Below are 25,698 nucleotides of genomic sequence, written 5' to 3'. Positions count from 1 at the left end.
GACAAAAAGGAATTTTTACAATACCCATGGCTACCCAAATGTAAACATTTTTTTTTAAATGTGGATAAAAAGTATCAATTCTTATATTTTCCCTTAAGAGCAGTGACCAAAGGAAGTGGAGAGGCAGTGGATTAAGGGAGCATATTGCATAGACAACACTAAAAGTGCTGTATCTAAGGGGAAAGACGATTGCTGATACTGAAGCAACTGCATTGGAATTTGTAAATGAGGATTTTACATTCACTCCATTGAGGGACAGAAAGTCAATGAGCATAGGGGTAATGGGCAATGCAATCAACTAAGTTTCAAATTTGTTGGAGTTAATGAGAGGCTAGCAAGGACAACTCAAAATAATTGTGTCGAGGTTTGAAAAAAAAGCATGCTTAAAGATTTTAATAACAGTGCTATGTTATCAAACAGTGCTATGCTATCAAACAGTGCTGTTTGATCACAAGTTCATTAATTTCATAAGAACATAAGAAATAGGAGCAGGAGTAGGCCATCCAGCCCTTCGAGCCTGCCCCGCCATTCAATAAGATCATGGCTGATCTGTCGCTGCTCAGTTCCACTTTCCCGCCCTCTCCCCATAACCCTTAATCCCCTCTCCTATCAAAAACCCATCAACCCGCGTCTTAAAAATATTTAGCGAGGCAGCCTCCACAACTTCAACGGGCAGAGAATTCCAGAGATTCACCACCCTTTGAGGGAAGAAGTTCCTCCTCAACTCCGTTCTAAACCACCCCCCTTTTATCTTGAGGCTGTGCCCCCTAGTCCTATTGTCTTTTTTGAGCGGGAAGAGTCTTTCCACCTCTATCCTATCCATCCCATTCATCATCTTATACGTCTCAATGAGATCTCCTCTCATTCTTCTAAACTCTAACGAGTACAAGCCCAATTTATTCAGCCTCTCCTCATAGCTCAACCCCCTCAACTCCGGTATCAGCCTAGTAAACCTCCTCTGCACTCCCTCCAAGGCCAAAATATCTTTGCGCAGGTGCGGTGCCCAAAAATGCACACAGTACTCCAGTTGCGGCCTCACCAATGCCCTATACAGCTGCAGCAAGACCTCCCTACTTTTATATTCAATCCCCTTCGCTATGAAGGCCAGCATCCCATTCGCCTTCCTGACCATCTGCTGCACCTGCAAGCTGGGTTTTTGCGACTCATGCACAAGGACCCCGAGGTCCCTCTGCACCGTCGCCTGCTGCAGTTTTTCGCCCCGTAAGTAATAGTCCTTCCTACCATTCTTCCTACCAAAGTGGACCACCTCACACTTGCCAACATTAAATTCCATTTGCCATTTCCTGGCCCATTTGCCCAGCCTATCTAGATCCTTCTGCAGACTCTCCACACCCTCCGCACAATTTGCCGTTCCCCCAATCTTGGTGTCATCAGCAAATTTCGACACTCTACACTCGGTTCCCTCCTCCAGATCATCTATATAAATGGTAAAAAGCTGAGGCCCCAGCACCGACCCCTGGGGCATTCCACTAGTCACCATCCGCCAATCCGAATAGCACCCGTTGACCCCCACTCTCTGCCTCCTATTTGACAAGCAATCCTCTATCCACGCTAACACCCTACCCCCAACTCCATGTCCCTCGACCTTCTGCAATAACCTCTTGTGAGGCACTTTGTCAAACGCCTTCTGAAAATCTAGAAAGACCACATCCACCGGCTCTCCTCTATCCACCGCCCTAGACACATCCTCATAGAACTCCAGTAAATTTGTCAGACACGACTTCCCTTTAATGAAAACGTGCTGCGTCTGCTCTATCAAGCAATTCCCTTCAAGATGCCTCGCAATTTCCTCCTTAATGACAGATTCTAACATTTTACCTACCACAGACGTTAAACTAACCGGCCTATAATTCCCCGCCTTTTGCCTGGCACCCTTCTTAAACAACGGCGTAACATTAGCCGTTTTCCAATCATCCGGCACTTCCCCGGAATCCAGCGACATTTGGAAAATAACCACCAAAGCATCCACTATCACCTCCGCCATTTCTTTCAGAACCCTCGGATGCATTCCATCCGGTCCTGGGGACTTGTCCACAATCAGCCCCTCCAGTCTTAAGAAGGGTCAGAGGGATAACCCAGGGAATTATAGGCCGGTGAGCTTGACTTCAGTTATAGGCAAGCTAATGGAGAGGATCCTCAAGGATAGGATGTATGAACATCTGGAGCGCTGCAATCTGATCAGGGATACGCAGCATAGCTTCGTTACAGGGAGGTCGTGCCTTACGAATCTAGTGGAATTTTTTGAAGAGGTGACAAAAACGGTTGACGAAGGACAAGCCGTTGATGTCGTCTATATGGATTTCAGTAAGGCGTTTGACAAGGTCCCTCATGGTAGGCTGATAGAAAAGGTGAAGGCTCATGGGATACAAGGCCAGGTATGTAGATGGGTGGAGAACTGGCTTGGGAGGAGGAGACAGCGAGTAGTAGTGGAAGGCTCCTTTTCCAATTGGAGGCCTGTCACCAGTGGTGTGCCGCAGGGCTCGGTACTTGGACCTCTTCTATTTGTGGTATATATTAATGACTTGGAAGAGGGGGTAGGTGGTGTGATCAGCAAATTTGCTGATGACACTAAGATGGTTGGATTGGCGGGTACTGAGGAGCAGTGCCTGGCAATGCAACAGGACATAGACAGGCTGGTAGATTGGGCAGATAGATGGCAAATGGAATTTAATCCGGAGAAATGCGAGGTGATGCACTTTGGCCGGAATAATGTGGAGGGGAGTTATACGATAAAAGGTAGAACTATCCGGAGTATAGATACGCAGAGAGACCTGGGGGTGCAAGTGCACAAGTGCCTGAAGGTGTCGGTGCAGGTGCAGAATGTGATGAGGAAAGCGTATGGTATGTTAGCCTTCATAGGAAGAGGTATAGAATATAAGAGTAGGAGTCTGATGTTGCAGTTGTATAGAACGTTGGTTAGGCCTCACTTGGAGTACTGCGTCCAGTTCTGGTCGCCGTACTACCGGAAGGATGTAGAGATCCTGGAGAGAGTGCAGAGGAGATTTACCAGGATGTTGCCTGGTATGGAAGGGCTGTCTTACGAGGAAAGATTGAACGAACTTGGGCTGTTTTCCCTTGAGAGACGTCGGCTGAGGGGGGATCTAATAGAGGTTTATAAGATTATGAAGGGGATAGATAGAGTAAATGGTGGTAAGCTTTTTCCGCTATTAGAAATGGATAGAACGAGGGGTCACGGGCTTAGGGTGAGGGGGGCTAGGTATAAGACAAATATTAGAGGGCTGTTTTTCACGCAAAGGGTAGTGGGGGTGTGGAATGCACTGCCGAGTAAGGTGGTGGAAGCAGGCACGCTAGGGTTGTTTAAGAGTCACTTAGACAGTCATATGAGCGGGCTACATATAGGGGGATATAGTAGGCCCTACTAAACATTGTAGGCTTGGGAATACGTTTTGCCTCAGGGATGTTAGTCTTTGCCTGTTTAATAATGAATTTTTTTGTCTCCACAGGCATTTAAGTCCAGCAAGGGGCATGCATGCGGCAGGTTGTAGTGGGCTGCTCTTGGACGTTGCTTCGGGAGTTGCCTATTGCTTCATGTCGTTAGTGTGCTTAAACTGGACCATCTCGAGGGCAACATGACAGCTCAGAGACTATCTCTGTTGCTGTGCGGACACATGGATTTGGGCCTGTGTCTGTGGGAGTTTGCACGTTCTCCCCGTGGTTGCGTGGGTTTCCTCCGGGTGCTCCGGTTTCCTCCCACATCCCCCAAAGATTGTCCCTAAATTGGACCTCCCTGATCCTCGCACGTTAGGTGTAGACTAAAATCATGAATAGGTCACTGAGACAGTGGGACGGCGGCGCGGGCTCGTTGGGCCGAAGGGCCTGTTTCCCGTGCTGTGTTGTTCTTTGTTCTTTGTCGAGCACCGCCTCTCTAGTAACAGTAATGTCATTAAGACCCTTCAGTCCTACCACCTTTCCATCGCTAACACCCGGCAAATTATTCACGTCCTCCTCCGTGAAGACAGAAACAAAAAAGTTATTCAATACCTTAGCCATATCCCCATCCCCTACCACTAGGTCCCCTTTCTCATCCTCTAAAGGACCAACATTCACCCTAGCCAGCCTCTTCCTTTTTATATATTTATAAAAACTCTTGCTATCCTTTTTTATATTAAGCGCTAGCCCAGCTTCATAGTTTCTCCTACCCTTCCTTATCAACTTCTTTGTTGATAAGGAATTTCTCAATAGATAAAGGTATTAGTGTTGTTTTACCCTGAGAGGTGCTGATTTTGATGCTTCCAAGTGGATTTTAGTAACTTTACATAGGTGGTAAGAGAGTAGAATCTTCAAATCTAGTGAATGTTGACAGCCAACCAGATCCAAAATAATATTTGTTTTTAGATTGAGAACTGAATAGTATCAGTGAACTTCTCGCACAAGTGAGTTTTTTTTTTAAAAGTCCCATCAGCATGCACTCACTCGTCCTCTGCTCCTATGCTATTACTCGGTTAGAAGATGGTTACCCAAAGACTCAGCTCACTAATTGATCTAAGCTGCCAAAAGCACTGGCCTCTCCATTTACCTGACATTACTGAGCTCCACTTTGTGCAGATTTTTTTTTTATTCATTTGTGGGACAAGGGCATCACTGGCTGGCCAGAATTTATTAATGTGGAGATGTCAGCGTTGGATTGGGATAAGCACAGTAAGAAGTTTCACAACACCAGGTTAAAGTCCAACAAGTTTATTTGGTAGCACAAGCTTTCAGGTGAGTGAGGAATTGTAAATTATCTTGTAAGTTGAGTTTGTGTCTACGTGTGCCCTGTTTGTGAACATAGCTCCTCACTCATCTGATGAAGGAGCGGTGCTCCGAAAGCTTGTGCTACCAAATAAACCTGTTGGACTTTAACCTGGTATTGTGAGACTCCTTACAGAATTTATTGCCCATCCCTAGTTTCCCTTGTTCAGAGGATAGTTGAGAGTCAACTTCATTGATGTGGCTTTCAGTCACTTGTAGGCCAGACTAGATAAGGATGGCAGATTTCCTTCCCTAAAGGACGTTAATGAACCAAATGGGTACTTCTGACAATTGACAATGGTTTAATGGTCATCAGTAGACTTTTAATTCCAGATATTTTTAACTGAATGAAAATGCCACCATCTACTGTGGTGGGATTTGAACCCAGGCCCCAGAACATCAGCTGAGTTTCTGGATTAACAGTCTACCACTAGGCTATCACCTCCCCTATTTCCAATGACCAGTGTCCAATGAGTGCTTCAATCAAAACAATTTGGAGATGTGCCATTGATAACGAGTGATTTCAGTAGACCTGTACTAGTCCAACTCAGGGACGCCTCCTCAGTAGATTTGTCCAATGTACAGCCATAGTCAACATTCTTCAAAGCACAATCTTAGTGTAATTAGAAATTGCATCATTACAACTGCTGTTAAGACCTTACTTGTAGGAAAAAACTACTTAAGACACAGAACATTTCATAGAATCACTACAGTACAGAAGGAGGCCATTTGGCCCTTCAAGTCTGCACCAACTCTTCAACAGAGCATTCCACCCAGGTCCTATCCCCATAACTCCACTAATCTCCCTAACTCAACATTTCTTGGCACATGAAGGGGCAATTTAGCATGGCCAATCAACCTAACCGCACATCTTTGGAGCGTGAGAGAAAACCAAAGCACCCAGACGGAACCCACACAGGCACAGAATGTGCAAACTCCACACAAACACTAAAATGCAAAGTAAACTACAGGACTGAAATTTTAAAAAATGTAGTTAAACTACCATATAAAATAACTAAGCAAATATCACAAAATGTAGTGCATGTTCTTTACATGGATTTATGGAGAGTAATTGATAGGTGCTATATGTAAAGAATTGCAGCAAGGATAACAGACCATGGAATTATGGGAATAGTAGTGTTAGTTGTAACACTAACAGTAAAGAAGATACTAAAGAATTGTTTTCCACAGGCAGAAGTTCGTACTGAGTTCAACAAGGTTGAATTGAACCCAGGTCTCTAGCACAGTGAGACAGCTGTGCTAACCACTGTGGCATTTCTTTATGGTCTGCCCTCCTCTCCTGTCTTATAGTTGTCTTCCATTCACCTTTTAATTTGGCAAACATGCAAAGCAATCTGACAATCTAAAGGACTAGCCTAGTCTGACTTGAACCACAGCTGAGACTGTCTAACCTAAATAACACTATTCATTACAAAATGCTCAAGATTGAGGAATCAAGCTGTTGACATTGCATATACTCTAGCACATCATTTAACATCACAATGTCCTTCGTTAACATAAAATGCTGTGCAAGCCAATATTACAAAAGGATCTTACTGACCTCTTCCATTTTTGCTTTTTTTGAAATTGTTCCATCTTCCTCATAACCTTTCCTCTTCTTTCTGTTTTTGAACAAAGTAGTAGAGTTGGATAACACATTCTCCGACACAATGTACTGTAATGTATAAGTGGTAAACAAGTATAAAAATATTCTCTTTGATTTCAAGCCAAAATGTAACTTCATTGTAACTGTATAAAAAGGAAGAGGCTGGCTAGGGTGAATGTTGGTCCTTTAGATGATGAGAAAGGGGACCTAGTGGTAGGGGATGGGGATATGGCTAAGGTATTGAATAACTTCTTTGTTTCTGTCTTCACGGAGGAGGACGTGAATAATTTGCCGGGTGTTAGCGATGGAAAGGTGGTAGGACTGGAGGGTCTTAATGACATTACTGTTACAAGAGAGGCGGTGCTCGACAGACTGGAGGGGCTGATTGTGGACAAGTCCCCAGGACCGGATGGAATGCATCCGAGGGTTCTGAAAGAAATGGCGGAGGTGATAGTGGATGCCTTGGTGGTTATTTTCCAGATGTCGCTGGATTCCGGGGAAGTGCCGGATGACTGGAAAACGGCTAATGTTACGCCGTTGTTTAAGAAGGGTGCCAGGCAAAAGGCGGGGAATTATAGGCCGGTTAGTTTAACGTCTGTGGTAGGTAAAATGTTAGAATCTGTCATTAAGGAGGAAATTGCGAGGCATCTTGAAGGGAATTGCTTGATAGAGCAGACGCAGCACGGTTTCATTAAAGGGAAGTCGTGTCTGACAAATTTACTGGAGTTCTATGAGGATGTGTCTAGGGCGGTGGATAGAGGAGAGCCGGTGGATGTGGTCTTTCTAGATTTTCAGAAGGCGTTTGACAAAGTGCCTCACAAGAGGTTATTGCAGAAGGTCGAGGGACATGGAGTTGGGGGTAGGGTGTTAGCGTGGATAGAGGATTGGTTGTCAAATAGGAGGCAGAGAGTGGGGGTCAACGGGTGCTATTCGGATTGGCGGATGGTGACTAGTGGAGTGCCCCAGGGGTCGGTGCTGGGGCCTCAGCTTTTTACCATTTATATAGATGATCTGGAGGAGGGAACCGAGTGTAGAGTGTCGAAATTTGCTGATGACGCCAAGATTGGGGGAACGGCAAATTGTGCAGAGGGTGTGGAGAGTCTGCAGAAGGATCTAGATAGGCTGGGCGAATGGGCCAGGAAATGGCAAATGGAATTTAATGTTGGCAAGTGTGAGGTGGTCCACTTTGGTAGGAAGAATGGTAGGAAGGACTATTACTTACAGGGCGAAAAACTGCAGCAGGCGACGGTGCAGAGGGACCTCGGGGTCCTTGTGCATGAGTCGCAAAAACCCAGCTTGCAGGTGCAGCAGATGGTCAGGAAGGCGAATGGGATGCTGGCCTTCATAGCGAGGGGGATTGAATATAAAAGTAGGGAGGTCTTGCTGCAGCTGTATAGGGCATTGGTGAGGCCGCAGCTGGAGTACTGTGTGCAGTTTTGGGCGCCGCACCTGCGCAAAGATATTTTGGCCTTGGAGGGAGTGCAGAGGAGGTTTACTAGGCTGATTCCGGAGTTGAGGGGGTTGAGCTATGAGGAGAGGCTGAATAAACTGGGCTTGTACTCGTTAAGAGTTTAGAAGAATGAGGGGAGATCTCATTGAGACGTATAAGATGATGAATGGGATGGATAGGATAGAGGTGGAGAGACTCTTCCCGCTCAAAAAAGACAGTAGGACTAGGGGGCACAGCCTCAAGATAAAAGGGGGGCGGTTTAGAACAGAGTTGAGGAGGAACTTCTTCACTCAAAGGGTGGTAAATCTCTGGAATTCTCTGCCCGTTGAAGTGGTGGAGGCTGCCTCGCTAAATATTTTTAAGACGCGGGTTGATGGGTTTTTGATAAGAGAGGGGATTGAGGGTTATGGGGAGAAAGCGGGAAAGTGGAACTGAGCAGTGACAGATCAGCCATGATCTTACTGAATGGCGGGGCAGGCTCGAAGGGCTAGATGGCCTACTTCTGCTCCTATTTCTTATGTTCTTACGTCTGAATGAAGCAATGAAATAATTATTTTACATGCTTATAACTGTAATTTCAGAATCAGAAAGCAAACATACAAAATTGATGGGCATGAAAAATGCCAATTGTTCATCACACTTGCTCACATTTCATGCTAGCTGGAGTGTGATAACTAAATACTTCCCATTCAACTTCCAACAGTGATGTAATCTGGCAGAGATAGGAAAAGCAATACAGAAAAATTCATTTGGAATTTTCCAATCTAGACAACATGGACAATGTATTTGACTTGTTTGTTTTATTTTGTCAATACTTACAAATTGATGCCAAGATCCAAGCTGTGTAAATGTTCAAGTTTCTGTTTCAGAAGATTAACTTCCTCCGGTCTGGGAGGGTCATATTTCTTTACCAGATTCTTTATACCTGCTCAACATTGAACATCATACCATACACTGAGACTAAAGTTCTTTCGAAGTTCCTAAAGAAAACACTAAAATGCAAAGTAAACTGCAGGACTGAAATTTTAAAAAATGTAGTTAAACTACCATATAAAATAACAAAGCAAATATCACAAAATGTAGCACATGTTCTTTACATGGATTTATGGAGAGTAATTGATAGGTGCTATATGTAAAGAATTGCAGCAAGGATAACAGAACATGGAATTATGGGAATAGTAGTGTTGGAATTCATAAACAAATTGTAACGGTAAAGAAGATACTAAAGAATTGTTTTCCACAGGCAGAAGTTCGTACTGAGTTCCTCTTAGATACTGGATGCGTAAATAATTTGGATGTAAATCTGATGGCAGGGTTAGGAGGACAGGGAAACAAGATGTTCTGATTCCACCTAATTATGGAGATTGCAAATTGAGATGGATTATGAAAAACTGCAGGTTGTATGTACCAAGCTGGTTGGTTATAAGGGAGTTTAGAAAAATATGAATTCATTGTTTTGTTATTATTTTTGAAATCCATGTAGAACAAACTGACTGACAAGGCATGACAAACAGAATACTGGTCTTTCTTTTGATAGGATGGCACAGAATACAAACACTTGGATTTAATATCGAATTTGTTTGTAACTATGTTATAATTATGTTGTAATTAATGTTATGCTGATCTGGAATACAGTGACTGAAAGGGTGATTAAGATTCAATAGTAACTTTCAAAATGGAATTGGATATGCACCTAAAAACATACATTACAAAAGGAGATTATCTGACCCCTCATGCCTCTACTGGCTCTAGAAAAATTCTTGGTCCCCTATCTTGCTTTTTCTCCATAACCCTGCTTTTTCCCTTTTCAAGTAAAAATCTAATCAATGCCCTTCTAGAAGCTAATGAAACTGCCTCCAATGCACAACAGTCAGGCCATAATAACACTCTGTTTTCATCTCTCAGGTGTTAAAGTTTATTTATTAGTCACAAGTAGGCTTACATTAACACTACAATTAAGTTACTGTGAAAATCCCCTAGTTGCCACACTCTGGCACTTGTTCGGGTACACGGAGGGAGAATGTACCTAACCAGCAGATCTTTTAGATTGTGGGAGGAAACCCACGTAGACACGGGGAGAAAGGGAATCGAACCCAGGTCCCTGGCTCTGTGAGGCAGCAGTACTAACCATTGTACCACCTTGCCACAGTACTTTTGCTGATTAAGTTAAATCTGTATCCTGTGGTTAATGACCATCTTGCCAGTGGAAACAAGTTGTATTTATTTAATTTTTGAAAATCCCTCACGACTTGGAGCATATCTATAGTCTCCCTACATCCCTGGTATCATCCTCCAAGGTTCCTTCCCAAGGTATGATGACTAGACTTGGACACAATGGGCAGGATTTTACAGCTTTGCTTGGGTGAGGTCATAAAATCCCACCTAAGGCCAATGGAGATTTCTGTTCTGGTAACCTCACCTACCCCGATTCTGGGGTGAGCGAGGTGGTAGAGATTCGACCAATAACTCCAGATGAGGCCAAAGCAGAAATTTGCAAAGGTATAGCATGACACCCTTGGTTTTGTATACAATGCCCCTATTTACAAAACTACATATCCCATAATTTCTGCATTAAATATCTGCCATGTGTTTGCCTATTTCATTAGTCAATGCCCTCTTGAAATTGTTTACTCCCTTCACTGTTTACTACTTTCCAACTTTCATAGAATCTGAAATCTTTGAAATATGCCCTTTATACCCATTCTAGATCATTAATATACAAAGAGCACTAGTCTCAATAGTAATCGCTGGGGAACATCATTGTAAACCTCAATTCTATTTGTAAAACAATTATCCACCATTACTCTTCTGATTGCTGTTCCTTAGACCATTTTGTATCCAAGCTGCCTGTGCTCTTTAATCTCATGGACCTCAATTTTGCTCACAGATCTACTGTGGCTCCTTAATTAAACATATATCAGAAGTCCATATACACGTTATTCATATTATACTCAAATTATCACTTCATCAAATAATAATAAACTTCATTTTAAAACATCGTTTGGAAAATAAATTTGTTGGGGTGTGGGCCTAATAGCACTGTTCTTTCAAAGAGCTCACATAGACATTATGGGCTTCATAGTCACCTCCCAGGATTCTATTGCATGCAGCCCACTATAGAAATATAGAAAATGTATTGGAACTGATGCTGTGTAGATTGACAAAACAGACCAAGAATGAGGAGTTGTAGTTTTGAATTCCCACTTGAGAAATTAGGGCCAATTTTGCCAGAGGGGAGAGGAGTACAGGGTTTTAAATGTTATGAAGTTAGGATATGGTCAATAGTGATCAGTAAGACAATAAAACTAGTGAAGAAAGTTGAAGATAATTGCAAAAAATGAATTACAGTGGTCGGAATAAAAAATTTGCACACAAGGTGATAAACACGTGCAATCATCTGCTACAAACTGCTGTTGAAGCATCATCCAACAATTCTTTGGAAAGAGAATTAGACATTTGCATAAAAAAAATAAGCAAACTCGATGTACCGTAGCACTCTAACTATGATAGTAGAATAGGGAGAGACAATGACGTAGTGATATTGTCAATGGATTAGTATTCCAGAGACCCAAGGTAATACCTTAAGGTTCAAATCCCATCAAGGCAGGTAGAGAAATCTGAATTCAATAAAAAATCTGGAATTACTAGTCATAAGAACATAAGAAATAAGAGGAGTAGGCCATCTAGCCCCTCGAGCCTGCCCCGCCGTTCAATAAGACCATGGCTGATCTGAAGTGGATCAGTTCCACTTTCCCGCTTTCTCCCCTTCTCCCCATAACCCTTAATTCCCTTGTCTATCAGAAATCTATCGACCCGTGACTTAAATATATTCAATGAGGTAGTCTCCACCACTTCAACGGGCAGAGAATTCCAGAGATTCACTACCCTTTGAGCGAAGAAGTTCCTCAACTCCGTTCTAAACTGCCACCCCCCCCCCTTTATTCTGAGACTGTGCCCTCTAGTTTTGTTTTCCTTTCTAAGCGGGAAGAATCTCTCTACCTCAACCCTATCTAGCCCCTTCATTATCTTATAAGAACATAAGAAATAGGAGCAGGAGTAGGCCATCCAGCCCTTCGAGCCTGCCCCGCCATTCAATAAGATCATGGCTGATCTGAAGTGGATCAGTTCCACTTTCCTGCTTTCTCCCCATAACCCTTAATTCCCTTGTCTATCAGAAATCTATCTACCCGTGACTTAAATATATTCAGCGAGGTAGCTTCCACCACTTCAACGGGCTTTATTTTTAAAACACAAGAAATTGCATTTATATGTCTCTATAACATCCCCCCTCAGCCTTCTAAACTCTAACGAGTACAGGCCCAGTCTATTCAATCTCTCTTCATAAGCTAACCCCCACATCTCTGGTATCAGCCTGGTGAACCTTCTCTGTACTCCCTCCAAGGCCAATATATCCTTTCGCAAATAAGGGGACTAAAACTGCACACGGTACTCCGGTTGCGGCCTCACCAGTGCCCTGAACAGTTGCAGCAAGACCTCCCTGCTTTTATAACAACAAAGAACAACACAGCATGGGAAACAGGCCCTTTGGCCCAGCGAGCCCGCGCTGCCATTTTAACATTGTGAGTGCTCTCTTCTACCTATGACCTTTGTCTACGCCTATTGGACTCCACAATTATATTCTATCCCCCTCGCTATAAAGGCCAACATTCCATTCGCCTTCTTGATCACCCGCTGCACCTGCAGACTGAGTTTTTGCGATTCGTGCACAAGGACCCCCAGGTCCCTCTGCACTGTAACATGCTGCAGCTTTTCACCCTTTAAATAATAATCCCTCCTACTATTATTTCTACCAAAGTGGATAACCTCACATTTGCTAACGTTATATTCCATCTGCCAGGTCCTCGCCCACTCACAGCCTATCCAGATCTCTCTCCAGACTTTCCGCGCCCTCCACGCAATTCGCTTTTCCACTCATCTTCGTGTCATCAGCAAATCTTGTTACCCAACACTCAGCCCCTTCCTCCAGATCGTCCACGTAAATGGTAAACAGTTGAGGCCCCAGCACTGATCCCTACGGCACTCCACTAGTCACCAACTGCCAACCAGAAAAGCACCCATTGGTTCCAACTCTCTGCTTCCTGTTAGATAACCAATCCTCAATCCACGCTAACACTTTACCCCTAACTCCGTGTACCCTAACCTTCTGCAGCAACCTTTTGTGAGGCACCTTGTCGAACGCCTTCTGGAAATCTAAAAACACCACATCCACCGGTTCCCCTCTGTCTACCGCACTAGTCACATCCTCATAGAAATCCAATAAAGTCGTTAAACACGACTTCCCCTTCACGAATCCATGCTGTGTCTGCTTGATCAAACCGTTCTCTTCTAGGTGTCTTGCTATTTCTTCTTTGATAATGAATTCTAGCATTTTTCCAACTACGGACGTTAAGCTAACCGGCCTATAATTTCCTGCCCTTTGCCACCTTTCTTAAAACAGCGGTGTAACGTAAGCTGTTTTCCAACCTTCCGGCACTTCCCCAGAGTCCAGCAAGTTTTGATAAATAATTACTAAGGCATCTGCTATTACTTCTGCCATTTCTTTCAGAAACCTGGGATGCATTCCATCCGGTCCCAGGGACTTGTCTACCTTCAGTCCCGTTAGTCTACCAAGCACTACCTCTCTAGTGACAGTAACTGTGTTAAGGACCTCATCTCCTACCATCCCTCTATCTTTAATATTCAGTAAGCTATTCGTGTCCTCATCTGTGAAGACCAGCACAAAAAACTTATTTAAAGTCTTATGATGTCTAAAGATGATCATAAAACCACTGTCAAAGAAGAACAAAGACAAGTACAGCACAGGAACAGGCCCTTCAGCCTGTGCAAATCATGATGCCCTTACTAAACTAAAAAAAAAACCTTCTGTCCATATCCCTCTATTCTCTCCTTATTCATGTACCCATCCAGATGCCTCTTAAATGTTGCTAATACGCCTGCTTCCACCAACTCCTCTGGCAGCCCGTTTCAGGCACCCATAACTCTCTGCATGAAAAATTTCCCCTGCGCATTCCCCGTAAACATTCCCCTCTCATCTTGAACCTGTGCCCTTTGGAAAAAGCTCTGATTATCCACCCTGTCTGTGCCTCCATTGTCGATTGTTGTAAAAACCCATCTGGTTCACTGATGTCCTTTACAATAGGAAATTTCCCATCCTCTCTCAGTTTGGTCCACATGTGCCTCCAAACCCATCGCAATGTAGTTGACTCTGAACTGCCCTCTAGATGGGCAACAATTGCTGGCCTTGCCCATGATGCCCACATCCCATGGAAGAACTACATTCCAACATTCCAAGTATTATAACTGAGAACTTTTAAAATTATGTCAGAAAATGTTTGAACATTGAATAAAAGTTGTCACATTCCACAAATAATTAATCTGGATTTGGTTGCACCAAAACAAAAAGGAAATATAATTTCAATCTTCCATTGTAACTTTACAAGATTACTTACATCGGATTCCTTCAACCAGCTTTGACAGGCATTCATTGTTGTCTTTTAGCATAAGGCATTCTGTCAAATAGCTAAAGCACAAAATAGAAAATTAGAACCAAGATCAATACGGTAGTAAATTTATGAAAGAAATAATTTCACTCATGCATGGCAATACAATGGCATCAAACTCAGTGGGTATATGTCTCCAACACTGACAGATAAAAGAAGTTACCTGAAAGAGTTTCAGCAGATCAATCTCAAATTATTGCTTCCAAAGGAGGATCATAGATCATATCTTACAACTACCATGCTCCTTAGATGTTACAACAGCCTCTTATAAAATCCACTCAGGCAATTTTCATTACAATTGGCTAAGTGTATAACATTTACAAAATGCACTGCAGGAACTCATCAAGGCTTCTTAACCAGCACCTTCCAAACCCACACCATTACCATCGAGAAGGACAAGGGCAGCAGATACGTGGGAACACCACCACCTGCAGGTTCTTCTCCAAGTCATTCTCCATCCTAACTATGAAATATAATGACTTTCCTTCACTGTCACAGGATCAAAATTCTGGAAAACCCTTCCTAACAGCACTGTGAATGTACTTACACTTCAGGAACTGCAGCAGTTCAAAAAGGGAGCTAAGCACCACTTTATCAAGACAAAAATAAGGGCAAAACGGTGGCACGGTAGTTAACATTACTGACTCACAGCACCAGGGACCTGGGTTTGATTCCAGTCTTGTGTGGTTTGCACATTCTCTCAATGTCTGCATAGGTTTCCTCAGGGTGCTCCAATTTCCTCTCAGAGTCCAATGATGTGCACGTACAAAATTGCCCCTTGGTGTCTGTAGATGTGTAGCTTAGAGGGATTAGTGAGGTAAATGTGACAGATTACAGGGATAGGGTGGGTGGCCTGGGTAAGATGCTCTGTCAGAAAGTCGGCGTAGACTTGATGGGATCCCACGATGGAAGACGCGGAACAGGTTCCAAGCCCAGCAAGATTCCTATTTTGACCTTTGCGCATGCTCGATTGAACAGGCCATATCACAAATCCCAGCTGAAAATGAGTGGCCCAGTGAATCACCCCCATAATGCAATATGGAGCCCTCTACCGATAATTAAAAAGATTGCAAAAATACATAAACATGGTCACAGAGTCAGAGATTTACAGCATGGAAACAGGCTCTTTGGCCCAACTTGTCCATGCTGCCCAGTTTTCACCATTAAGCTAATCCCAACTGCCCACTTTTGCCCACGTCCCTCTAAACCAATCTTACCCACCTAACTGTCTAAATGCTTTTTAAAAAACAAAATGGTACCCACCTCTACTACTACCTCTGGCAGCTCGTTCCAGACACTCACTACCCTGTATGTGAAAGAATTGCCTCTCTGGACACTTTTGTATCTCTTCCGTTTCATCTTAAACCTATGCCCTCTAGTTTTAGACTCCTCTACTTTTGGGAAAAGATGTTGACTATCTACCTTGCCTATACCCCTCATTATTTTATAAATCTCTATAAAATCACCCCAAAGCCTCCTATGCTCCAAAGAAAAAAGTCTCAGTCTATCCAGCCTCTCCTTATAACTCAAACCATCAAGTCCCGGTAGCATCCTAGTAAATCTTTTCTGCATTCAATCTAGTTTAATAATATCCTTTCTATAATAGGTTGACCAGAACTTTACACAGTATTCCAAGTGTGGTCTTATCAATGTCTTGTACAACTTCAACAAGACATCCCAATTCCTGTATTCAATGTTCTGACCAATAAAACCAAGCATGCCGAATATCTTCTTCACCACTCTGTCCACCTGTGACTCCATTTTCAAGGAGCAATGAATATGTACCCCTAGATCTCTTTGTTCTATAACTCTCCCCAACGCCCTATCATTAACTGAGTAAATCCTGCCCTAGTTTGATCTATCAAAATGCATCATCTCGCATTTATCTAAATTAAACTCCATTTGCCATTCATCAGCCACTGGCCCAATTGATCAAGATCCCATTGCAATCCTAGAAAACCTTTTTTCATATCCACTATGGCACCAATCTTGGTGAAATCTGCAAACTTACTAATCATGCCTCCTAACTTCTCATCCCAAATCATTAATATAAATGACAAATAACAATGGACCTAGCACTGATCCCTGATGCACACTGCTGGTCACAGGAACCACCCTCTGTCTCCTTTGGTCAAGCCAATTTTGTATCCAATTGGCTACCTCACCCTGAATCCCATGAGATTTAACTTTATGCAACAAACTACCATACAATACCTTGTCAAAGGCCTTGGTTTGTTGATGAAAAACTATTTCCATAAAGCATTAAAACAGATGAAATATTAAAGGGTATCATACCTATCCATATTAATGCCTGCTCTGGAGGCACTGAAATGAATAGCTGTTATTGCTATCTGTGATGGTGTAAAAAGAAGACTGGCATCAGTCATAGTTGCTCGGCTCAGAAATTCATCTGCTGTTTTCCGCAAAACCTCTGGATTTTCTACAGCTGGGTATCGTGCCTAAACAGGAAGAAAACAGCAATAACTGTCTTGGAAAATGTACTTACACAATTATTAATTCTTGCCAATGTAGTAATTCATTGTTTTTTGAATGAAAAGTGTCAACCTTTTTTCAAATCTGAATCCGTTAGTTATTAACCATTCTACATTGAGAAATCTTTGAATTATTACTGTTTCTCCAAAGCAATTATCACTTCTAACCTGTTAGTAATGTAACAAAATATAAGTGGATCACTGAAATTTTAAGATAGGTTGCCAATGCATAACATCAAGTCCTACGTAGGATGAATTGTCACACTATCGTTTGCTGCACTAGGTTAATACAAGGCAGTGTAAACTTTCATATTTCCAGCAAATTATGGCAGTCAGCCATAATTGAAATAAATCGATCATCAAGCTATCTATAAGGTAGCACTCTTACCAAGTTCGGTGCCTTATTCTAACAAGGCTAGCAATATAAAATGAAACATTTAGACCAGGAATTCCTTCCTGTGGAATATGATGACCATGAAATTACAGCGTTCAATGGAATTTAGAGTCTCAAAAAAACTCCTCAATATTCTGTTAGATAGTAATCCACCAAAAATGGCAGCAAATCTCAGAGGGCCCAGAGAGTTTCTCAATCCACTGAACGGACCATATAGCGGCCTCAGGCAAGGCTAGGGGAGATGGGGTCTGCCTTCTAATCAACAGCTCTTGGTGCCTAAACGTAGCAACACTGGTAAGTTTCTGCTCCCCACACCTAGAACACCTGAAACTAAAATACCGCCCCTACTACCTTGTATGGGAGTTCACCTCTTGTTATCCTGACAGCAGTTTACATCCCACCCTATTCAGATGTTAAGACCGCGCAGGACAAAATATACACCACCACAAGTAGCCTTGAGACGAAACATCTCGAGGCCTTGTTCACCATGGCCAAGGACTTCAATCAGGCCAAGCTCAAGAGCGTCCTACCAAGCTAACACCAACACATTGTTAAGTTTGTTTTTGCGAGACTCTTCTGTCCTTGATACAAAGGCAAACACCAACTGTTGTCTGATTCAAAAGTTCTTTATTCTTCTTACATATGCAAGCTGGCAAATTTTTTTTTATGAGTGAAGGAGCAGAGAGACAGCTAAGATTTTACCTGTTAAAAACCAGTTTAAAATAAGTTTAAAGAACTTTGTTCTTTGTAGAACTGTTTAAAGCATTTATTTATTGTATTTACTGCTTTAAGAATTCTGAGGGAGGGGTTAGCAGGCAGTTGTGGTTCATCAGATTTAAATCAGCGCCAGGTTTAAAAGGAGGCCTGGTGTAGACAGCGGGCAGCGGAGTGAGAGGGAAGCAGAGTGAGCTACTAGGGCTTAATATCAAAAAGGGCTTGAGGGAAAAAAGGCCAGGTGAGTTCGTTTGAAAAACAAAAAAAACAAAAAAAAACAAAAAAACAAACAAAAAAAAATTTTTTCAAAACTACTACAGTAAATAATGGAAGGGCATGTGATGTGTGGTTTCTGTATGATGTGGGAACTGGTGGACCCTAGGGTTCATCCCAGTGACCATGTCTGCAGTAAGTGCAGGTTGCTGGAGGAGCTCCAGCTCAGGGTAAATGAGCTGGCCTCTGAGCTACAGACACTGAGGCTCATCAAGGGGAGAGAGGGTGCCATTGTCAATGGGGTGCAAGTGACATCCACCCCCCCTAGACTGGCTAACTCTAAGGGTCAGGGACAAGAGGGGGCTACTGGGAAGAGGAAGGGGGGTGAGGAGCGGAGGCCTCAGCCTCTTAATCTGCATAACAGGTTTGAGGTTCTTGCTTCCAAGTTGGACGAGAACGAGAACGAGGCAGGTGAGGTTGGTGAGCAAGCTGCACACGGTACAGTGCTGCAGCAGGACATAGGCAAAGAGAAAAGGAAAAGGAACGTAGTAGTTATTGGGGATAGTGGGGTGAAGGGTATTGACACTGTCCTTTGTCACAATGACAAAGTGCACAGAAGGGTGTGTTGTCTGCCTGGTGCTCGGGTACGGGATGTCGCAGCTGGGCTGCAGAGGAACCTGTAGTGGGAGGGTGAGAATCCGGTCGTTGTGGTACATGTGGGTGCCGGCGACGTAAGCAAAATGCAGACTGAGGATCTGGGGAGGGAGTATGAAAAGCTTGGAATGGAATTAAAAAGTAGAACCGACAAGGTGGTTATCTCTGGGCTACTGCCTGAACCGTGTGCAGATGGGCGTAGGGTTGACAGGATTAAGGAAGTGAATGGGTGGCTCAGGGATTGGTGTGGGAGGAATGGGTTTGAATTTATGGGGCATTGGCACCAGTATTGGGGTAGGTGGGACCTGTTCGGGAGGGATGGGGTTGGTCTGAACCGTGCTGGGACCAGAGTGTTGGCGAATCGAGTAAAGAGGACTGTAGACAGGGCTTTAAACTAATTAGGGGGGGGGGGAGGGTGTGAGGGTAGGTGACCTTACGAGGTCTAAAGTTAAGGAGAGTGTACACGTAAGGGAAGAGGCCGAGGATGTCCCAATAATAGAGGGAGTAGGGGGCGTGAGTATAGTTGGTGGCGTTGCGACAAATAGGGTCCAGGTGAAGGCTGGGATGAAAGCACTTTATCTGAATGCACGAAGCATTCGGAATAAAGTGGATGAGCTGATGGCGCAGATTGACACAAATGGATACGATCTGGTGGCCATTACAGAGACGTGGCTGCAGGGTGACAGGGACTGGGAGCTGAATGTACAGGGCTATCAAGTGTTTAGGAAGGATAGACAGGAGGGAAAAGGGGGGGGGCGTAGCTATGCTGATTAAGGATAGCATCACGGTGGTAGCAAGGGATGATATTGGAGCCAAGGAGCAGAGGGTGGAATCGTTGTGGGTGGAGATTAGGAACAGCAAAGGGAGGAAGACGCTGGTGGGTGTCGTCTATAGGCCCCCGAATAATGATCTGGAGATGGGAAGGGCTGTTAACGCGCAAATAAGTGCGGCGTGCAAGAATGAGACGGCCGTAGTTATGGGGGATTTCAATCTGCATATTGACTGGTCGACCCATGTTGGACGTGGGGGGCTCGAGGAAGAGTTCTTGGAATGCTGCCGGGATAGTTTCCTCGAACAGTGTGTGTTGGAGCCGACGAGGGAGCGAGCTATCTTGGATCTGGTGCTATGTAATGAGGCGGGTAGAATTAGGGACCTTGTGGTGAAGGATCCTCTTGGGGAGAGTGATCATTGTATGGTGGAGTTTCTGGTGCAGATGGAGGAGGAGAAAGTGGGTTCCCGGACACGCGTCCTTTGTTTGAATAGAGGGAAATACGGTAGGATGAGAGAAGAATTGGCGAATGTGGACTGGGAGAGCGCGTTGGAGGGAGGGTCTGTTAAGGAGCAGTGGAGGATCTTTAAGGAGATCTTTCTTGGTGCTCAACGGAAATTTATTCCGATGGTCAAAAAGGATAGTAGGAGGAGAGGTAATAAGCCGTGGATAACAAAGGAGGTGAAGGAAAGTGTTAAACTAAAAGCGGAGGAATTTAGAGTAGCTAAGAGTAGTGGGCGAGAAGAGGATTGGGAGAGGTTTAAATGTCAACAAAGATTGACAAAGAAGTTGATAAGGAAGGGTAGGAGAAACTATGAAGCTGGGCTAGCGCTTAATATAAAAAAGGATAGCAAGAGTTTTTATAAATACATAAAAAGGAAGAGGCTGGCTAGGGTGAATGTTGGTCCTTTAGAGGATGAGAAAGGGGACCTAGTGGTAGGGGATGGGGATATGGCGAAGGTATTGAATAATTTTTTTGTTTCTGTCTTCACGGAGGAGGACGTGAATAATTTGCCGGGTGTTAGCGATAGAAAGGTGGTAGGACTGGAGGGTCTTAATGACATTACTGTTACTAGAAAGGCGGTGCTCGACAGACTGGAGGGGCTGATTGTGGACAAGTCCCCAGGACCGGATGGAATGCATCCGAGGGTTCTGAAAGAAATGGCGGAGGTGATAGTGGATGCCTTGGTGGTTATTTTCCAAACGTCGCTGGATTCCGGGGAAGTGCCGGATGATTGGAAAACGGCTAATGTTACGCCGTTGTTTAAGAAGGGTGCCAGGCAAAAGGCGGGGAATTATAGGCCGGTTAGTTTAACATCTGTGGTAGGTAAAATGTTAGAATCTGTCATCAAGGAGGAAATTGCGAGGCATCTTGAAGGGAATTGCTTGATAGAGCAGACGCAGCACGGTTTCATTAAAGGGAAGTCGTGTCTGACAAATTTACTGGAGTTCTATGAGGATGTGTCTAGGGCAGTGGATAGAGGAGAGCCGGTGGATGTGGTCTTTCTAGATTTTCAGAAAGTGTTTGACAAAGTGCCTCACAAGAGGTTATTGCAGAAGGTCGAGGGACATGGAGTTGGGGGTAAGGTGTTAGCGTGGATAGAAGATTGGTTGTCAAATAGGAGGCAGAGAGTGGGGGTCAACGGGTGCTATTCGGATTGGCAGATGGTGACTAGTGGAGTGCCCCAGGGGTCGGTGCTGGGGCCTCAGCTTTTTACCATTTATATAGATGATCTGGAGGAGGGAACCGAGTGTAGGGTGTCGAAATTTGCTGATGACACCAAGATTGGGGGAACAGCAAATTGTGCGGAGGGTGTGGAGAGTCTGCAGAAGGATCTAGATAGGCTGGGCAAATGGGCCAGGAAATGGCAAATGGAATTTAATGTTGGCAAGTGTGAGGTGGTCCACTTTGGTAGGAAAAATGATAGGAAGGACTATTACTTACGAGGCGAAAAACTGCAGCAGGCGACGGTGCAGAGGGACCTCGGGGTCCTTGTGCATGAGTCGCAAAAACCCAGCTTGCAGGTGCAGCAGGTGGTCAGGAAGGCGAATGGGATGCTGGCCTTCATAGCGAAGGGGATTGAATATAAAAGTAGGGAGGTCTTGCTGCAGCTGTATAGGGCATTGGTGAGGCCGCAACTGGAGTACTGTGTGCATTTTTGGGCGCCGCACCTGCGCAAAGATATTTTGGCCTTGGAGGGAGTGCAGAGGAGGTTTACTAGGCTGATACCGGAGTTGAGGGGGTTGAGCTATGAGGAGAGGCTGAATAAACTGGGCTTGTACTCGTTAGAGTTTAGAAGAATGAGAGGAGATCTCATTGAGACATATAAGATGATGAATGGGATGGATAGGATAGAGGTGGAAAGACTCTTCCCGCTCAAAAAAGACAATAGGACTAGGGGGCACAGCCTCAAGATAAAAGGGGGGCGGTTTAGAACAGAGTTGAGGAGGAACTTCTTCACTCAAAGGGTGGTGAATCTCTGGAATTCTCTGCCCGTTGAAGTGGTGGAGGCTGCCTCGCTAAATATTTTTAAGACACGGGTTGATGGGTTTTTGATAGGAGAGGGGATTAAGGGTTATGGGGAGAGGGCGGGAAAGTGGAACTGAGCAGCGACAGATCAGCCATGATCTTATTGAATGGCGGGGCAGGCTCGAAGGGCTGGATGGCCTACTCCTGCTCCTATTTCTTATGTTCTTATGTTCAAACCTTTGCTATGTAACTTCCACTCAGTGCTGGGAGTCAGGTAGCAAAGATGTGCCAAACAATGGAACAGTCCTCCTTTATGTAGCTTTTACAATTCTTCAGATCACATGCGACCTGATACAATTTAGCTAATCACAAGACAGCCTTTGTTCTAGTCAGGTTAACCATATCTAAGGTCATAATATCATTATGTTGAAAGAAAGAGAACTGTTAAAGGGTAAATTTGTTAATCACAGATGTCTTAAGCTTGTCATTTTGAAATCAACTCAAAAGTTCTTAGCCGCATGCAATGTTGACCCCTTAATATCTCAACATCTCCAGTTCCACTAGAGGCCTAAACATTCTAGACCACTACTACACAAATATTAAACATGCCTACGACTCTATCGCCCACCCACACTTTGGCAAATCAGACCACAAGGTTGTGCTTCTGCTCCCAACTTACAAGCAAAATCTGAAACAGGCCCATCCAAAAAGATGTGCACTGTTCGTCTGAGGAATTGGATGATCTCTTACAGAACTGTTTCAAGTCTGTAGACTAGTCAATATTTAAAAACTCAGCGACCAACCTGAATGAGTATGGCACTGCAGTAACTGACTTCATTAGTGTGTGTGTGTGGAAGACTATGTGCCAAAGAAGCAAATCTGTGTTTCCAACCACAAACCATGGATGAGCATGAACATTTAGGGCTTGCTGAAGTCCAGGTCTGAGGTGTTCAGGTCAGGCGACCCTGACCCACACAAGAAATCCATATATAATCTACAGAGAATCCATCTTGGTCTTCACATCCATATGAGGTGAAATATAAACTGCCGTCAGGATAACAGAGGTGAACTCTCACGGAAGGTAGTGGAGGCGGCATTTTAATGTCAGGTATTCTAAGTCCAGGGAGCAGAAACATGCCAATGTTGCTATGTCTAAGCACCAAAGCTAGAGTCCCAGGCAAGCTTCAAGGACTCCTACTGACTATGGCAAGGTGTGCAAGACATAACAGGCTACAAGATGAAGGCATGTAAAAATGGCCGGCACAAATGCACCCCTCCCTGAAGAGCTCAATGCATTCTATGGCCATTTTGAGCAAGAGGTCAGCGAGAGCCTTCCATCCCAGAAGCCTTGGCCAAACCCATATTCGGGGTCAACATCACAGACGCCAGAGCAGCCTTCACAAAGGTGAACCCACTGAAAGCAACTGGCCCAGGTGGAGTACCCATATGAGCACTCAGATCCTGCACTGATCCGTTGGTGGGGATATTCAAGATATCTGTAACCTCTCTTTACACCTATTTGAGGTCCCTATCTACTTCAAGAAGATGACCATCATCCCAATACCAAAGAAAAGCCAGGCAGCATGCCTTAATGATTATCATCCAGTGGCTCTGAGATCCGTCAGTATGAAGTGCTTCATAAGGTTAGCCATGGCACAAATTCATTCCAGCTTCCCAGATTGTCTGCATTCACTACAGTTTGCCTATCACCGCAACAGGTGCACAGCAGACGCCATCTCCCTGGCCCTCCACTCAAACCTAGATAACAAAGACAACTACCTCAAATTCCTATTTATTGACAACAACTCAGCCTTCAGCATCATTATTCCTATAAAATTCATCTCCAAACTCCATGTCCTGAGGCTCAGCTCTTCCCTTTGTGACTGGATCCTAGACTTCCCAATCCACCAACCACAATCAGTAAGGATAGACAACAACACCTCCTCCATGATCATCTTCAACACCAGTGCCACCTGTGTCCTCAGCCCCTTACTATACTTCTTGTACACCTATGACCGTAAGGCCAAATTCCCTCCAATTCGATTTTCAACTTTGCTGATGACACCACCGTAGTGGGTCAGATCTCAAACAATGAAGTACAAAGAATATTACAACACAGGAACAGGCCCTTCGGCCCTCCAAGCCTGCACTGACCATGCTGCCCGATTCAACTAAAACCCCCTACTCGTCCGGGGACTACATCCCTCTATTCCCATATTATTCATGTACTTGTCAAGATGCCCTTTAAAAGTCACTACCATTTCTGCTTCTACTATCTCCCCCCACAACGAGTTCCAGGCATCCACTACTCTCCGTGTAAAAAAAATCTGCCTTGTACATCTCCTTTAAACGTTGCCCCTTAAACCTATGCCCCCCAGTAATTGACTCTTCCACCCTGGGAAAAAGCTTCTGACTATCCACTCTTTTCATGCCTCTCAATCTTGTAGACTTCTATCAGGTCTCCCATCAACCTCCGTCACTTCAGCGAGACCAAAGCAAGTTTCTCCATTCCCTCCTCAAAGCTAATGCCCTCCATGCCAGGTAACATCCTGGTAAATCTTTTCTGGACCCTCTCCAAAGCCTCCACCATCCTTCTGGTAGTGTGGCAACCAGTATTGAACACTATATTCCAAGTGCGGCCTAACTAAGGTTCTATAAAGCTGCAACATGACTTGCCAATTTTTAAACTCAATATTCCGGCCGATGAAGGCAGGCATGCCATATGCCTTCTTGACTACCTTCTCCACCTGCACCTGCATTGCCATTTTCAGTGGCCTGTGTACCTGTACACTCAGGTCCCTTTGCCTATCAATACTCTTAGGGGTTCTGCCAATTACTATATATTTCCTATCTGTATTAGGCCTTCCAAAATGCATTATCTCACATCTGTCCGGATTATACACCACCTGCCATCTCTCCGCCCAAGTCTCCAACTGATCTATATCCTGCTGTAACCTCTGATGGTCCTCATCACTATCCGCAAATCCACCAAGCTTTGTCTCATCCGCAAACTTACTAATCAATCCAGTCACATTTTCCTCTAAATCATTTATATATATTACAAATAGCAAAGGTCCCAGTACTGATCCCTGACTAACACCACTTGTCACAGCCCTCCATTCAAAAACAAACCCTTCCACTGCTACCCTCTGTCTTCTTTGACCATAGCCTCAAACAGTTGAGGCTACCTCTTTGAATGTTTTCAAGGCAAAGACAGATAGATTTTTAAACAGTAAAGAAATTAAGGGTTATGATATGCAGGTGGGTAAGTGGAGCTGAGTCCATGAAACATCAGCCATGGTCTTATTCAGTAGCAGAACAGGCTTGAGGGGCCAGATGACTTATTCCTACATAGAACATCCTGCTCCCAGTTCTTATATGGGCCAGAATTCTCTGGCCGTTCATGCCTTGTTGCCTCTGAAAGCAAGGTCTGAGAACTTGGCGCTCAGCCAAATCTCCGTTCACTGCAACAGGATTAGAGAATCCCGTTGGTCCGGCCACAGAGAAAAGGTAGGGTCAGGCCAGTGGGATGGATGATCAACCATGGCCATAATGAATGGTCAAACAGGCTCAAAGGACCAAAAGGCCTACTCCTGCTCCTATTTTTACCACCATTTCTGATTGGACATCCTATGCTAAAAA

General features: G+C 44.2%; 1 protein-coding gene across 2 annotated transcripts in view; it reads right to left on the bottom strand.

The window, feature by feature from the left end:
• ccnh (cyclin H) overlaps positions 1–25,698 on the bottom strand; it is a 46,253-nt gene that overhangs the window by 4,026 nt on the left and 16,529 nt on the right. Inside the window, exons 5-9 of one of the 2 annotated variants that reach the window (XM_080189164.1) lie at positions 16,646–16,809; positions 14,300–14,370; positions 8,649–8,754; positions 6,335–6,395; positions 4,890–5,386 (exon numbers count right to left, since the gene is read on the bottom strand). In XM_080189164.1, coding sequence (XP_080045290.1) covers positions 5,375–5,386; positions 6,335–6,395; positions 8,649–8,754; positions 14,300–14,370; positions 16,646–16,809 — 414 coding nt within the window. In that variant the 3' untranslated portion in view covers positions 4,890–5,374. Of the gene's footprint in view, positions 1–4,889; positions 5,387–6,334; positions 6,396–8,648; positions 8,755–14,299; positions 14,371–16,645; positions 16,810–25,698 lie in introns of those variants that run through there. The other variant, XM_080189163.1, reaches the window with a different exon arrangement.

The sequence above is a fragment of the Carcharhinus amblyrhynchos genome, chromosome 5, assembly GCF_965287045.1.
Source record: "Carcharhinus amblyrhynchos chromosome 5, sCarAmb.v2.hapA, whole genome shotgun sequence".
In the NCBI taxonomy this organism is placed as follows: domain Eukaryota; kingdom Metazoa; phylum Chordata; class Chondrichthyes; order Carcharhiniformes; family Carcharhinidae; genus Carcharhinus; species Carcharhinus amblyrhynchos.
Note: the sequence above shows the minus strand (reverse complement) of the source record. Positions and strands in the feature narration are given on the sequence as shown.